General features: G+C 47.5%; 1 protein-coding gene across 1 annotated transcript in view; it reads right to left on the reverse strand.

Moving 5' to 3' along the window:
* The window catches only part of LOC118780310 (pleckstrin homology domain-containing family A member 6-like), a 34,497-nt gene that overhangs the window by 9,035 nt on the left and 10,902 nt on the right, over positions 1-14,560 (reverse strand). The window contains exons 7-18 of the mRNA XM_036532743.1: positions 8,839-9,011; positions 8,054-8,587; positions 7,361-7,826; positions 6,467-6,547; positions 5,719-5,772; positions 5,202-5,267; positions 3,071-3,151; positions 2,805-2,954; positions 2,290-2,385; positions 1,691-1,802; positions 1,374-1,513; positions 294-476 (exon numbers count right to left, since the gene is read on the reverse strand). Of these exons, the coding sequence (XP_036388636.1) occupies positions 294-476; positions 1,374-1,513; positions 1,691-1,802; positions 2,290-2,385; positions 2,805-2,954; positions 3,071-3,151; positions 5,202-5,267; positions 5,719-5,772; positions 6,467-6,547; positions 7,361-7,826; positions 8,054-8,587; positions 8,839-9,011 (2,136 nt within the window). The remainder of the gene's footprint in view (positions 1-293; positions 477-1,373; positions 1,514-1,690; positions 1,803-2,289; positions 2,386-2,804; positions 2,955-3,070; positions 3,152-5,201; positions 5,268-5,718; positions 5,773-6,466; positions 6,548-7,360; positions 7,827-8,053; positions 8,588-8,838; positions 9,012-14,560) is intronic.

Here is a 14,560-nt window from a genome sequence, read left to right on the forward strand (position 1 = left end):
TGAAAGGTACTATATAAACACAATTCATTAGCATTGTCGCCAATTTAAAATGCTAACATGGTGGTATTCACGACATGACATCCTGTTTTGGGCAGGATGCCACAGGTACAATCTATTGGTCGAATGCTAAGGTTATGAAATGACAAAAATGGGATTATGATGTCACAAAGGCTGGAATCTTGGCTGAAAATCCTTCTGAACTGAAGAGGAATGATAGGGTGGGGCTTCGGGGTGTGGATGCAATGGTACTCTCACCCCCCCCTCCCTCCACCCCTACTCCTTTGAGGTGGTACCTGTCTGAGATGGGCCTCTTCCTCCTCCTCATAGTCTTCCTCTAGACTCCCTGACAGCGCGCTGGAGCGACAGAGCCAGGCACCCCTATCGAAGGGCAAGTGGGAGGCAGATGGGGGGAAGGAGGGAGGGGATTCCAGGGGGAGGTAGGATTTGGGGAGTGGAGGCCGAGGGGGACTGACATCCTGAGGCAAACGGAGAGAAAGAAAAAAAGAACAAAAGAAAGAAAGAAAGAAAAAGGGAAGGAACGAAGGAAGGCGTTGGAAGAGAAAGCGCAGTGTGTTAGGCAGAGCAGCCAAGCTGAGCAGAGTGCAGAGGGAATTATGGGAAGGGCTGACTGAGAGGACGCAGGGGTCACGCTCATCGGATACACGTCACTCAAACACAGAGCACTCCCTATCCCAGCCTGGTTTTTAAAGTAACAGCACAGAAGCAGTACTAATGGATGTCTGTCCAATAAAAAGTGGCATGATGGAAAACACTGATTAAACTGCACATGTTTTGGAGCCTGTAAAAAGTGTCCTCATAAAAAGAATTCTATTCTTCTTGGAGCCATTGATTGGTTGTCTGGAACTCAGTTCACCTGGTGTTCCAGGTATCAGCTACTGGTTGAAAGACATCCACATCAAGATTTTGCATAGTCTAGCCTGCAGCTGTATACCTAGTCTGTAGTCGTTAAATAAGCACACACAACAGCATCACGATGAAGCTGTTTTATGACACAGCTCAGCATGGGAGTATGCAGGAATAAATGAGAAAAAAGCTGAGAATGACATTGGACCTTAAAGAGTTTCTCATAAACACCCCTGATCACACAAAATGAAGGAAAAATGGACCAAGAGCCATGTAAAGGAATCCAAACCCCCTTGAACTGCACATGAACAGAAGTATTGCCCTTTTCCTTAAGGTTTGCCTTGTCATGAAGAAGAATCATTTGTGCCTACAGGCCCTTGTAGTTGTAGGGGTGAAAGATCACGGTCAGAATCATACCCAAAGGTTTTCCTCTTCGAAATGAAGGCTGGCAGCCACTCCCTGGGTGGGTGGTCTGTGGATGAAATGGCAGGATAGGGTGTGGCACTCACCTCCATGCCCACCTGCTTGGGGGGTGACGCCTGTGACCCAGAAACGGGCGAGAAGGGGCTGAGAGGGCTGGTCAGGCTGACGGAGCTCAGGGGACTGGCCGGGCTGTTTGTGCTGAAGGACCCTGAAGCCAAACTGGCCACTGCACAGGGTGAGAGAGGAGAGGGATCAGAGGACCACACTGCAGTGTCTGGAACTCATTGTCAGCTGTGTCAATGCCTCTGTGTGTGTGGCTGTATCAGGACCTCTGTGTGTGGTAGTTTCAGTATCTGTGTGTGTGGTAGTGTCAGTACCTCTGTGTGTGTGTTAGTGTCAGTACCTCTGTGTGTGGCTGTGTCAGTGCCTCGAGATGGGTTGTTCTTGTGAAGACCCTCCAGCACATCCTGGATCTTCCAGAACTCCTTCTGGAAGTGTCTGTGTATCGCCTCACTCTGCAGAGAGGACACAGGACAAAGCTACATTCCGAGTAGAGAAGATTATAAAGCCAAAGCTACGGCTGGACATCTGTAGAGTAAAATCTGAATAACTCAAATCAATAATGCCATTTCTACACATCATGATGTGTAGGCTGTGTACAGTGATGTCGGGCTAATGTTGGAGTTTCTCTGCATAATTCAATATGGTGCTGATAGTTTATCAAACTGCATTTTTCACTTTAGAATCTCTGGCAATGGATAAAAGAGAATGTTATTATATGTGGTCAACAGCTCATCAGTTCAGACTCAATATTTTAACTTTCAGGATTAGTGTACTAAATAAAATTCATATGTGTATTATTTGAAGAGATGAGAATTTCCTGTACTGGAAAGGCTGATTGACGTGTGTATGAAATCGACAAAGCCAACTGGCACCCACAGCAAACCACCAGTTACTTAAAGTAAATCTGCGGGTCTTGAGAATGGAGAGGGATCCGTTTACCTGCCCGCCCGCATTCAGCTGTTCCCAGAGGTCCCCATGGATAGCGTTTACCTCATCCTCCAGGACCTCAAATTCCATCCTCGTGGTGGTCAAGACCTGAGGGCAATGAAAGGCAACACAGTTAGACTGCAGTTACCACTCATCCTAACCCTAACCCTAACCCTGACCCAAACCACCCTGTCACTCTACATAACCCATCTGTCTAGCATCTGTGCACAAATGTTATGGTTTTATGCTCTTGTTCATATATCTATATTATAAAAAATTTAAAAAAAGAGCTATGCCCCATGGGTGGGTGTAAGCCCCCACACAGAGGGAATAAAAGTTTTGTTATAAAATTTGATGCAATACCTTCCATTGCCACATAAATGTTACCTAAAACTTGCACCTGCACTCACCCTCCCTCTCAATGCCTCCACTCCTCCTACCCCACACTCTTCCACGCCCTTCCCACCCCCTCAGTGCCTCCACTCCTCCCAGCCCTGCCCCTCTCGGCCCCACCCCCCATGTCTCACGCTAGAGGCCTGGGAGAGCTCTCCTCGGATGTTAATGAGCTGGTTCTGCAAGGTCTCCTTCTTCATGTGCAGCTTGTCTGCCAACGCCGGCTGGCCTCGGTACATTTCCAGCTCCTGGTGCGTGGCCACCAGTGCCCCCTCCAGGCTGTCCTGAAAACAGCACCAAGACACAGCCGCTGGTGAAGAGGACTGCTGTTAACGGGTCGGCCCAGTACTTCAATACTACGTGCACATCGGAACCCCGGGCCAGGACCTGGGGGCCTTACCTTCTCCACCCGTAGGCGCTGGACCAGAACCTCCTGCTCCTTCAGAAGACGGTTCTGCTCACAGAGTCGGCCCAGAAGGTTCTGTGGAGAAACAGGCAGAACATCGGGTTTACCATGCACCAAAAACCAAATGGATTAAGGGTTAAATAAAGAAAGAAAAACAGACCACAAGCTTAGCATTTCTGTGTGAAAATCCTCATAAAAAGTCTTTAAAAGATGTAATATAGACTTTGTGGCTGGAATATTCAGAGTTTGTGTTCTTTGGCTTATGGTGGTGAAAGCTCAGATCCTAAACCCATGCTACACGATACGGGAATAATTACATAATTATCACATACACAGAATCATTTCCCATAAAAGCTGGTGTCACACAGGAATGTCCCCCTAATGTCCCAGTCAAATGTGGCACTGATCACAGCTATGGTACCCTAGAGCAGTGTTTCTCAATCCTTCTCCTGGAGGCCCACTGTCCTGCATATCTTCTATCGATCCTTGCTCAAAACACACCTGATTAGTGTGATTAACATGCTCTTGATTAAATCAGGCGTGCTTAGCTAATCAAAAGTGCCACTGATGAGTTCGGTCAGGCAGGTAGAGCAGGGAAAGATGGAAAACGTGCAGGCCAGTGGGCCTCCAGGAGCAGGATTGAGAAACACTGCCCGAGAGGAATCCTTGATCTCAGCCAAACAGTTTACACAGTCACACAGCTACTGTACCTGGGTCTACAGTGTCCACCCCTGAATCATGGGATCTAAGCCAGGCCATCAAATCAAAAGGAAAGGCAAGAAGGGCACAATGCCATATGGCGTAAAGTCTAAAATAGCAACAGAAATCTGGCTCAGAATGCGAGCTCTCAGTTATAATCACCATCCTGCAAAGTGAACATAAAGAGTGGGTCTCCATCGTAAATTCCAGTTTCACAACCTGGGGCAAACCCAACAGAAACCTTACAAATGGCCCTTCACGAAACCGCCCTGTGGGCCCATAAAACCCAAAACATAGTGCTTGCAGGGCTTAAGTGGGGCTATTTCCCTATTTGTGTGCATATTAAAAAAGGGTAGCCAAGTTCTGGTATCAAATTAAACCAGGTCGACCAGAACTCTCATGAACGCAAAGTCCAGTTGAGCAGCCAGCCCTCTCCCTGACAGACAGGGAACCTGTGGGCCAGCTGGTTCTTGGGTTTACAGAACCAGGCCAAGCTGAAATCAGTACCTCTCAGATCCAAACCACGAACACAAAACTAGCCTGCCAACATTTCCCTTCAGAAAATAACAAATGTGGTGAGGATGGGAAGAAGGAAGTGGCGATAAGAAACAAACAAAACTTTAGTGCTATCGGGACCTAACCAGAAACATCACACTGGCACAGGACCAAGGAAACCCAGAAGAAAGCGGCTTTCTAACAAAGTGAAGAGACAGTGATCCCCGCCTGCCAATCGCAGCGGAAAGACATGGAAAAGACCTGTGAACAGATGTCCAGCCACCGTGACCTGCAGGTGACCGAGACAAAGGCACACTTCCTGTTATCCTGCATGAAGCATGCAGGCATAAGAAAGGGTTATTTCCCAAACTCTGAGAACCAAATGTTCCTATTCAGTCTTCTCACAACAGAATAAAATCCCCCTAGAGGTGGCAGAAAGAACTGCAGCCCCCCTAGTCCACCTGCCATGGCCTGAGAGACAATGGGTAGACATCATTCATATTTCTGTTCATTAAATAGGAGGGAGGGGGGTGTTAATTAGGCTTATAAATATCAGTAAAGAGTAGTAAGTTAATAGTTAATTTTCCTTTAGTAATAATTACTTTTACATATATGTTGCTTTTATGTTATCTATTTTCCTTACTGTCGTTTGTACATATTTTTAACTCTGAGTTGTGATAGATGACGAAAGTAATAAGTTTATGATTCATCTTACACAACACATTACACAGTTTTTTCCTGATTTGGGTGGAGAGGTAGTGGTTTGGGAACCTGACTGTAAGAAACTGTATGCAGGTTTAACTGGATAAGGGGTATCCGTTAAGCATGATAAATAACATACAGATAAATGCAGTCATGATTCCATTTCTGGGAAAAAAAAATGATAAAAGATGTTGTTGTGTGTTTACATTCCCAGTGCACAGTTCCTTACATCAATCTCTATCTCTGCCAGCTCTGGGGGAAGGTCCGTGTAGATGTCATGGAATGGTGCCACCTGCTGGGAAACAAAAGAAATGACCTCAGGTTAAAATATTCCAAGCTCCCGCTGTGTGGAACATGTTTCTTACAAAATATTCCAATTTACCGAAAGTGTTAAACATCAAGTCCTGCCGTGTGCTTCACCTCTATCCTTCCTGCTAATGTCTTAGCTTTGGCAATGTGGTGCCTGCATTACACAGCACAGCTCAACGGTGGCTAGCAAGGTGCTAACATTACAGTTTAACAGAGTCAGTGCTGTCTCCCTGAACTCTGTACCATTTACAGTTTAACAGCCAGTCTCACAGCCTGTCACCAGCATTAAAATGTACCACTTCCTTTATCTGATTAAGCAAAACCCTTCCATCTGCACACATCTGCTAAACATAAACACCCCTCAGTTTGCCGCTCAACACCATCTCCTTGGTTGTTCTGACGACAAACTGTTGGTGGTTGCCGTGGGAGACACTCACCTGCTGCTCCAGGTAGTCCAGGTTCCTGTGCATTTGCAGGTCCACCATGTCGTCCTGTGAGGAGCAATATCATGTGTGGGGTGGAGGGAGAGACATGTTGCGGAGAGAAGGCCAAAAAGAGAGACTCTCAGAGCACAGTCTGACAACCACAGCAGTAAATCAGTAAGCACTCACAGCCACAACCCTCAAGGTCACACATTCACACACACACACACACACACACACACACACACACACACACACACACACACACACAAATGAATACGGATACACAGGGACACCCACTAACACATACACACACGCACAGACACACACGGACATACACACACACAGAATCGCATTAAATCACACAACAAAGGTCACCTTACACAAGTCGTAGTGGCCTCCATAGTGATGTAACTGTGGATGTAACCTTTTTATGGTTTACATAATCAGCCACTGGGTGGCAGTGTGGTGTTTTGGCCAAGGAACCAGCCTTCACTGGATGGTGGTTGATTCAAATGTGCACATTTGTGTTGTGGCATTTGTACTCTTGAACAAGATATTTTAGCTGACCTGCTTCACTGCATTTCCAAGGGTATAAACAGGCAATGTATAAAATATGAGCTTTGTGTGGTACCTTGGATAACATCTGCTACAGTACTAGAAAATGCCAGAAACATAATTCAGAGATGCTGCCATGTTTGTCGCTTGATGATAACGTGCGCTATTTCAAACCTTCACAGCAGAGAGGGACAGAGGAACCTACCATGGTGTCATGCAGGGAGCCGGGGTAGTGGTAGTGATACACAGCTGGGCCCATTGGGCGCCTGTCTCTGTGGAACTCATACTGAAAGACAGAGTGACAGTATTACAGTACGGCAGAGAGCAGACTGGGACACATTACACTGGAGCATGTGCCCAAATTGAATGCATGATGGGATTATGGTTAACATAAAACAAAACAAAAATGAAATGATGTTTACACTGGAAGGCTGACACTGGAAAACCAAAATTCTGCAAAGTCACTCGTTCCTACAAGCTTCAGGTTATCACTCTGGTATTGATCAATGGAGTAAGTCACTTCAGTCCAACCACCTGTTTATTAAAAACAGCTTGGAAACTATAAAGACTCAAAACATGAAAAAATATTAACAAATCACTGGATAATTCTCAATAATTCTCACCAACCTTCCACAATCAAACGATTGGACGATAGTGCTGCTCCTGAATGCATTACATTTTGTAAATTATTTTATATTTCATATTTCATCTTGGGAATTGACTACCTGAGGCAGTGCCTAAAGAAAATTGCTGAGCCTCCCTATAAAAGCCATCATAGAGGTATAAGGGCAGATATCCAGCTGTGTTATTGGGGTCTGGAAGTCTGGGAATGCAGTTAGGCTGCTGTTACCCAGACTGTTACCATTCACCAACACACCCTGTCACTGTACATGTCCCATCTATCAAGCATCTGTACACAAACGTTATGGTTCCCAGATCAGGGTAGATCTGAAGGTCATCTCCACAAGGTCATCTGCACATCATGCAGGACAGCTGATCCAGGATCAGTGTTTGTAACAGATGGTGGACAAGGATTTGTGTTCATGCCCGGCATGGCTTGGGGGGGGGGGGGTGGGGTGGGGGGGGCAGGGGAGCCTACCTTGGGTGAGCTGACGGACCTGCGCAGGCCATAGATGGAGGGGTCGGCGTAGACGAGGTCGTCGCGGTCCCTGTCGAAGCGGGCGCTGGGCGAGCGCATGGGTGAGTAGGGCCCCTGCGAGGAGGATGGGGAGCGGGGTACGGAGCGAGAGCGGGGCGGCATGGAGAGCCGGGTCACCCCACCCTGCGCCTGGCCCAGTGGGGCGTAGTATCCGGGATGCTGCTGGGCGTGCGGGACGCCCCACTGCGCCCCCCGGGGGTACAGGGGCCCGTCCCGCAACGAGCGCCGCTTCTCCTCTGGCGTCCATTGGGGGGGCAGCCGCTCGAACCCCCCCGACACCGAGCACATGCTATCGGGACGCACCCCCGGAGGGTACAGGGCGTACTCCTCCACGTAGCGCGGGCCCCCATACACGCCGTAGCAGTCCGAGGGGACACCCCGATTCACAGTGTAATAATGAGACGGACTGTGGAGAGACAGGGGGATGCGGGGGATAGAGAGAGAGAGGAGGACAGAGTGAGAGACGGAAAGAAAGAGCAGGAGAGCCTTACTCAGCTCAATAGAAAACGTTCATGAGTTGCAATCAGCAGGTGCTCTCCTGTTTTATTTTGTTTTGATCGATTTTGATTGAGTGATTTTTCGGGTGCTGCATTTTAGCAGCACGCTTTAGCAGGACCTCACAGCGTTGCATACCTCTGCAGCTCCTCCTGCGCAGCCAGGCCCCTGCGCTGGTTCACCCACTGCTGCAGCTGCGTCATGGAGTTCTGCCTCTGGGCCATGCGGTCGGGCGGCATGTGGGATGCAAAGCCCCTGTGCAGCAACGCGTGGTCCCGCGCCTCCCACGCTTCCCGGGACTCCTGGGGCTGGTAGGCGCCGTACGTCCCCCATCCGTTAGGCTGAGGAACTCCACCTCTATCCCCGCCCCTCTCCCCGCCCATGTCCCCACCCCTGTCTCTGCTCCTGTCTCCGCCCCTCTCCCTGCCCCTGTCCACGACCCTCTCCCTGCCCCTGTCCCTACCCCTGTCTCCGCCCCTCTCCCCGCCTCTGCCGTCCATGTCTGGGGTCAGGGCTGTGGCCGGAGTCTCCGCCTCCCCCCTGACCACGCCCCGCCTGTGCTCCCTCAGGTCCGTCCCTCTGCCGTCCCCCTCCCCCCTCGAGTAAGGCTCCACCCTCTTGGCGACCGAGGCGTTGTTCAGTCCTGGGGGAGGGATGTTCTCAGAGTTGTTCCTGCAGGATGGCAGCAGAGATTCGGAGATTCAAACAGAATGTGTGCCAGCTATATGTGTGTACATGTGTGTATGTGAGCATATGTGTGTTAGGTTGTATCTGAGTGTTGTTGCGTGTGCGCGTGAGTGTGTGTATGTGTGTGTGAGTGCTTGTTATTGAGGGTCTACTTGAGCATGTGCGAGAGGTGGTGTATGATTGAATGTGTGTGTGTGTGTGTCTGTCTGTTTGAGTGTATATGTGTGTGTGTGTACCTCTGTGTAGTTGGGATGTCCATGCACGCCGCTTCACTCATAGTCGCCACCCAGGCCTCCTGCTCCTCCAGACTCTCAGCACTAAAGTAGTAAGTCCGGGTGCCAGCGTGCTCCACCTGCAGGCAGAATGTGGAACTGATGTTACTGTCGTCCTCGTCGTCCTCGCTGAACACCTGCGGAGAGAGAGAAACAGGGTCAGAACCTCAGGCAGGACAAAAGAGAAGCACGCAGCCCTTTATTTATAATGTTTCACATGCACACAGTGACTAGAAAATTACTATCCATAATAATTTCAGGAGCAAGGACTGCTCACACACGACTGTGTGTTTTTGTCTCTAATAAATTCATTGCACTTTAAACGAATGACATTTGCAGTTGAGTTATTAGCCGTGATTCGGAGCATCTGCCTCTACGAAAATGTGTTCATTACTTCTGACACCTCCCGAGAGCTGACAAGCGAGCGGTGTCGGCTCAGAGTCTCATGCGACGGGGGGGCCCAGATGGCCGTGTTCAAAATAGCAACGTGGGTATTGCTCTAAATCTGTCCACCCAGCAATCACACTCTCTGGGAGGAAACATAGGCTTATTACTGTGGGGGTGAGTCAGGAATGCATCACACTGGGAGCGACAGGTCAGAGGAGGAGGCCAGCGTAATCCAAATGAAGACCAAGCAGCAGATTAAAGAACCGAGCCAAGCTCTCATCAGCCTCTGAAGTGACTTCTATGAGGATGAACTGACAGTAATCATCCAATGCATACTTGTCCATATTGAAAGATTTTTTTTTTGTGATAACGTAATTCTTTCATGTGATAGGAAGATTTCAATCATGATTTAATTAAAATCTTTGACCCATGTGCTAACCACAGGTCATAACATAACCCCATTATATAAAACACATTCAGTTTCGCGGTCCCAACGGTTTATATTTATCCAGGGTATTACATGTTCATACTAATACACATCTGCTTTACCAAGGCTTCCCAGATGTGGGTAAATGCATATTGTTTCATAATCTATCTGTAAAAATGCCATATCATTAAAATGTAATGTTTTCACCAAGGCTGAATTTGGACTAAGAGCCTCAGCATTGGCTGTTTGGTTGCAGACACATGCAAATACTCACATACACACACCCACACACACGCACTCACGCCAGGCAGGATTCACTGAGCTTCATCTCACAGCTTGATGTGGTGAAGCAACACCAGATATCATCATTATTATTTCAGCAATATCAACGTTACTGATCTCTAACGTCATTTAGGAAATTGAATTTTGTGTGTGAAATCGGTAAAATCCTTTCAAGTTGTGAATATAATAGTTATTGCAATTTCTTTTCATCATGGAACAAAGAGTGTAATAATGTCAATTGTAGGATTATCGTCTTTCTGTAATAAGATTCTTTGGCAACTAAGACACATTGCCTGCTCCTTAGCACAGAGGCAGGTTTTAAAATGCCAATAATTCCTGCTGCAGATTTAGCTTGGAATGTCCTGAGATAAAACCGCAGATAATTAAGATCTGATATTCAGGGCCTCTGTTGCATATCAGTTGTGTATTTGACACTGAAGGCTGTCTGTTATGACATGGCTACTTCCAAAGGGAGACAGTCAGTGAATCCTGCATGTTTGCTGCAAGCATAGAAGGAGAAAGGGAGGCACTACCTACAACATGGGAGCTCATCTTGGATCTCAAACGGGCACACTGAGGGGCAGCTTCACTCAGGGGTCCTCAGAAACAGGGGGAAACAGGGAAGAGGACACAAAATGAAGATCAAAGGGATCAGAGGTCACCAGGTAAGAGGGGAGGAGTTGGTAAGGTGATTTCTGGGATTTCTGAGTCTTTGCAAGAACAACACAATGGATGACAAGGTCACACAAATACATGAAACATTTTCAACCTGCAGTAAGAGAATGTTACTAAAACATTACTCAATCCCTCATTCCCTGAGGCTGTCCCCCTGTTGACAGGTGCTGAATTTAACTAGACATAACTTACACTACCTATACCATTAATCTGTTTCGGAAGAAAGAGTTAAATATGAAAGATGTCAACATATCCATGCATTGGGTCAGTCACAATATTTATTGCAGTACCAGTTTTCCCCACATGGGGGAAACCTCACCACACATTCAGACTCAGTCAAATGTTCAGACTCAGTCAACGCATAATCATTTTTGCATTAACAGAAATAACAGCACTCAAAATTTATTATTATAAAAGTGTGGAGTAATTATCAACCACACACGAAGAATCATAGCTCTTAAAGTAATTACTTAATGTTCCGATGAGCATGATCATCTCAGCTGTGACAAGCTGCAAATCTAAAAATCACTTCTTTAATGTGTTATGCACTGTGTATATATTTATGTAGGCTTTTCAAGTGACTGTGGCCAGTCCAGTGGGAGAATCAATAAGCATAAGCATATAGGCACAGCAGCAGTTAAAAAACACGCACACACTTTTTCACTTTACATGAGGTGTGTAAGTTGTGAAATATCATTACAGTACATTGAATTAACACTTTCCTTCTAATATTTGAGAAGTGTTGGGTTAAAGACACAAAGGTGTGACTACTGTTCCTCTCAGCACAGTGCCGTATCAACCTATCTGCAGACTAACCTGCAGCTTGACTTGCATCAGACGCTGTAATGAGCTGAGCCCAGAGGCATTTGAATTTAAATTTCAATGGTTTAAAAAAAAAAGAAACATCAAACCAAAGTTGGTGCCCCACTGAGAGCCTGCCTGAGAGCTTAGCCTGCTTCCAGAGCTGAATCCATCAGCCGGAGTTATCATAAGCAGCTGCGATTTGTCCTCTTTGATGTCAAGGTCAGAGATATCAGGTGAGACATGCTCTGGTGAAAGCGTGCAAGTACCTGGGGCCATGGATCATTTGCTGAGGTCACATGTCCGTCTTGATTACGGTTTATTAGCGGGGAGAAGAGACTCCAACCAAACCTAATATAAGTCCAGCTTCACCGTGGTGCCGGCATTCTGTCCACCTTCAAAGTGGAAGCCTTATGAAGGTGCCAGCATGTATTTATATTCAGTTTACAGGGATGACCTTTGACATGACGTTGTAATAGAAGCACAGACTGAAGCTATGCACCCATGGGCTTTTCTTTAACCACGAGATGAAAGCCAATGAGCAGAAAATTGTCTGGGTGCAGTCTGGCGCTGAGCCAGACCGAACAGAATGCCATACCTTCTGGACGTTAAATGAAAAACAAAAACGAAACTACAGCATGAGACACCAACAAAACCTGGCATCTTATTTCATTCAATGCAAGATAATTAAATAGTTAACACATGTTCCTTTTTTAATTAATTTGAAATGTGCAAGCAGTCTCTAATAAATGTCTGAGTATCCAATAATTAAAACCATGGCTGTGAGCAGTTTGGTTTTTTCTCTTAGAGAAAAACTGGTTTGGCCTGATTGTGACTAGCCAATACGCACTGCAGCACAGCTCCAGGTAGGTTATTATGACTGTTTTCTTGTGAAAACAGTGCTGTACCGCAGGGGTTCACCTTTGGGGACTGTCCAGGGCTCTTTATGGATGACCACACAGGAATGACCAGCTCTCTGTTTGGAAATTTGTTTAAATTTGAATGGAAATGGCTGCTGTCTCTGAGCCACTGAAGATGGCCACTGAGATATGTTTACACACACTGCCCCTCCCACAAGCAGGCCACTGACAGGACCTGACTAGTTTGATCAAGACATGTCGACAGCACTTATACTTATGTGTTAGTATGTTACTATTGCTGTCATATTTGATGTCTTTCTTGGCATTAATTCATTGAGTTTATATGTTAAAACATGCATTCGATAAGAATAATAACAAAAAAACATCCCCAGAGACTGTCTGGCCCCCAGAGGTAGAGGAGAGACAGAAATGGGGTGAGCAGCTGGCCTCTCGTGTGTGCGTGCGGAGCAAGAGACGCCTAAGCGTCCCCGTGTGTGCCAAATGCCCTTTCCACCTGGGCGAGTATCCGCGCAGCTCAGAGAGCGCGGGGGGGGGGGGGGGGGCAATCGGCCTCCATGAGGCCTCAGCGTGCGAGGCGAGAGCGGGGGGGGGGGGGAACACAGGCCTACCCACGCGTCACTAACACACTTCAGACAACACGTCCCCCGGGGCGTGTGAACATCCGAGGGACGTGCCTGCAAACCCGCGTGTGCCGGGCGCTCCGCAGGGCGCTCCGCAGGGTGGAGTTTTGATTCTGATCCCTCCTGATAACTGCGACGAGCCGGCGCGCAGCGCACGCCTGGGTGGATAGAGACGCCGGCTGGAGTGACACAGCGACTGCTACTCGCCCTCTCCTCACTCTGCAAGCTCTGGCGTGCACCGTCTCTACGGTACAAGAAGTGCCAGCAATTTGATTATGTGCAACGCGTCAACTTATTTTCTGTGGTTATGTTGCAGGCCACAGCTCTGAGCAGGGGGTCAGAGGTTGAAGGTCTGTCTGTGTGTGTGTATGCTTGATTACTGTCCATCATACCCATATTCACATGCATTCTGTCTCAGCTGGAGTCAGATAAATAGACTCCATGTGACCCTTTTGTCTGTTCCATCTGTGACAGGGTAATTCTGGGTTCTGTTAAAGTGTGATGCTGTCCAGCTATCATCCAGGTAATGCAGTCATGGTGGTGGTGGTGGGTGGAGGGTTACAAGGCGCTGTATTAATAATAGTGAAATTCAGTTTAAATATTGGTTTTCTAGGATGTAAAAGTGCTTTACAGTGACTCACTTCAACCACCACTGATGTGCAGGCCCTACTCACGCAACCTGGGTGATGTCCAGCAGCCATTTTGTGCCAGAAGACTCACCACACATCAACTGAGGTGGAGAGGGAGCAGGTAATTATTTACCCAATTAAACTGGGCAGTGCTAGATGGTCAGTTTTAAAGGCTGATTTAGCCCAGACACAGGGTGTTCTCTCTTCCATTGTCATCTGCATAGGACCCTTTTATCACCATAATGAGTATTATGGTGGATAAACGCAGAATTTTAGAGAGCAGACCACCAAAGTAACTTACAACTAGACCTCCTCTCAAGAGATACAATGAGCTCAGCATACTGCAAGATTCGGCACCCTCAGGCCGGAGCCCAGCCTCAGTCAGAGTTATCTGAGTCATACTATCCCTGCTGGTGTCGTCCACACAACCTTCACAACCACACTGCACAACTCCCTCACCACAGACACCATTCACTCACCCCACAGAAGGGGATGGGGAAGGTGCTGTGTGCTGTGCTGGCTGGCTAAGGTAAGCCAGAGGAAGTCAAATAATGGAAAAAAAGCTTGAGTCAGGTTAAAAATACGCATACAGGTGCATCTCCTCATTCATGACAAATCACCTAAGCAAATGTGGAGCGCCGGCCACGGCAGTCCTCTCTGTGTTTCAGGAACAGGCCTGCCTCATCGCACACAAAAGCGCTTTTGACAGCAGGTTGAAAACAGAGAGAACATCTGTCAGCACCAGTGAGAGAGCTGTCAGAACAAAACGGTCTGAAAGCAGATACTGCGCAGACGGCTGCAGGGCTGGGCACCATTCACAGCGTCAACACTGCCTGCATAGGGCCTTCGCCAAACATGCAAAACACCTGCATAAGCATGACATTACAGCTTAATTAGCCATTCAGAAACCATTGCTGTGTGGGGGCTGAAAGAGTGATATAACACACGCTATTGAACGCTATTAATGAAGCATAACAGCTGCAT

This window comes from Megalops cyprinoides, chromosome 7, assembly GCF_013368585.1.
Source record: "Megalops cyprinoides isolate fMegCyp1 chromosome 7, fMegCyp1.pri, whole genome shotgun sequence".
NCBI lineage: Eukaryota > Metazoa > Chordata > Actinopteri > Elopiformes > Megalopidae > Megalops > Megalops cyprinoides.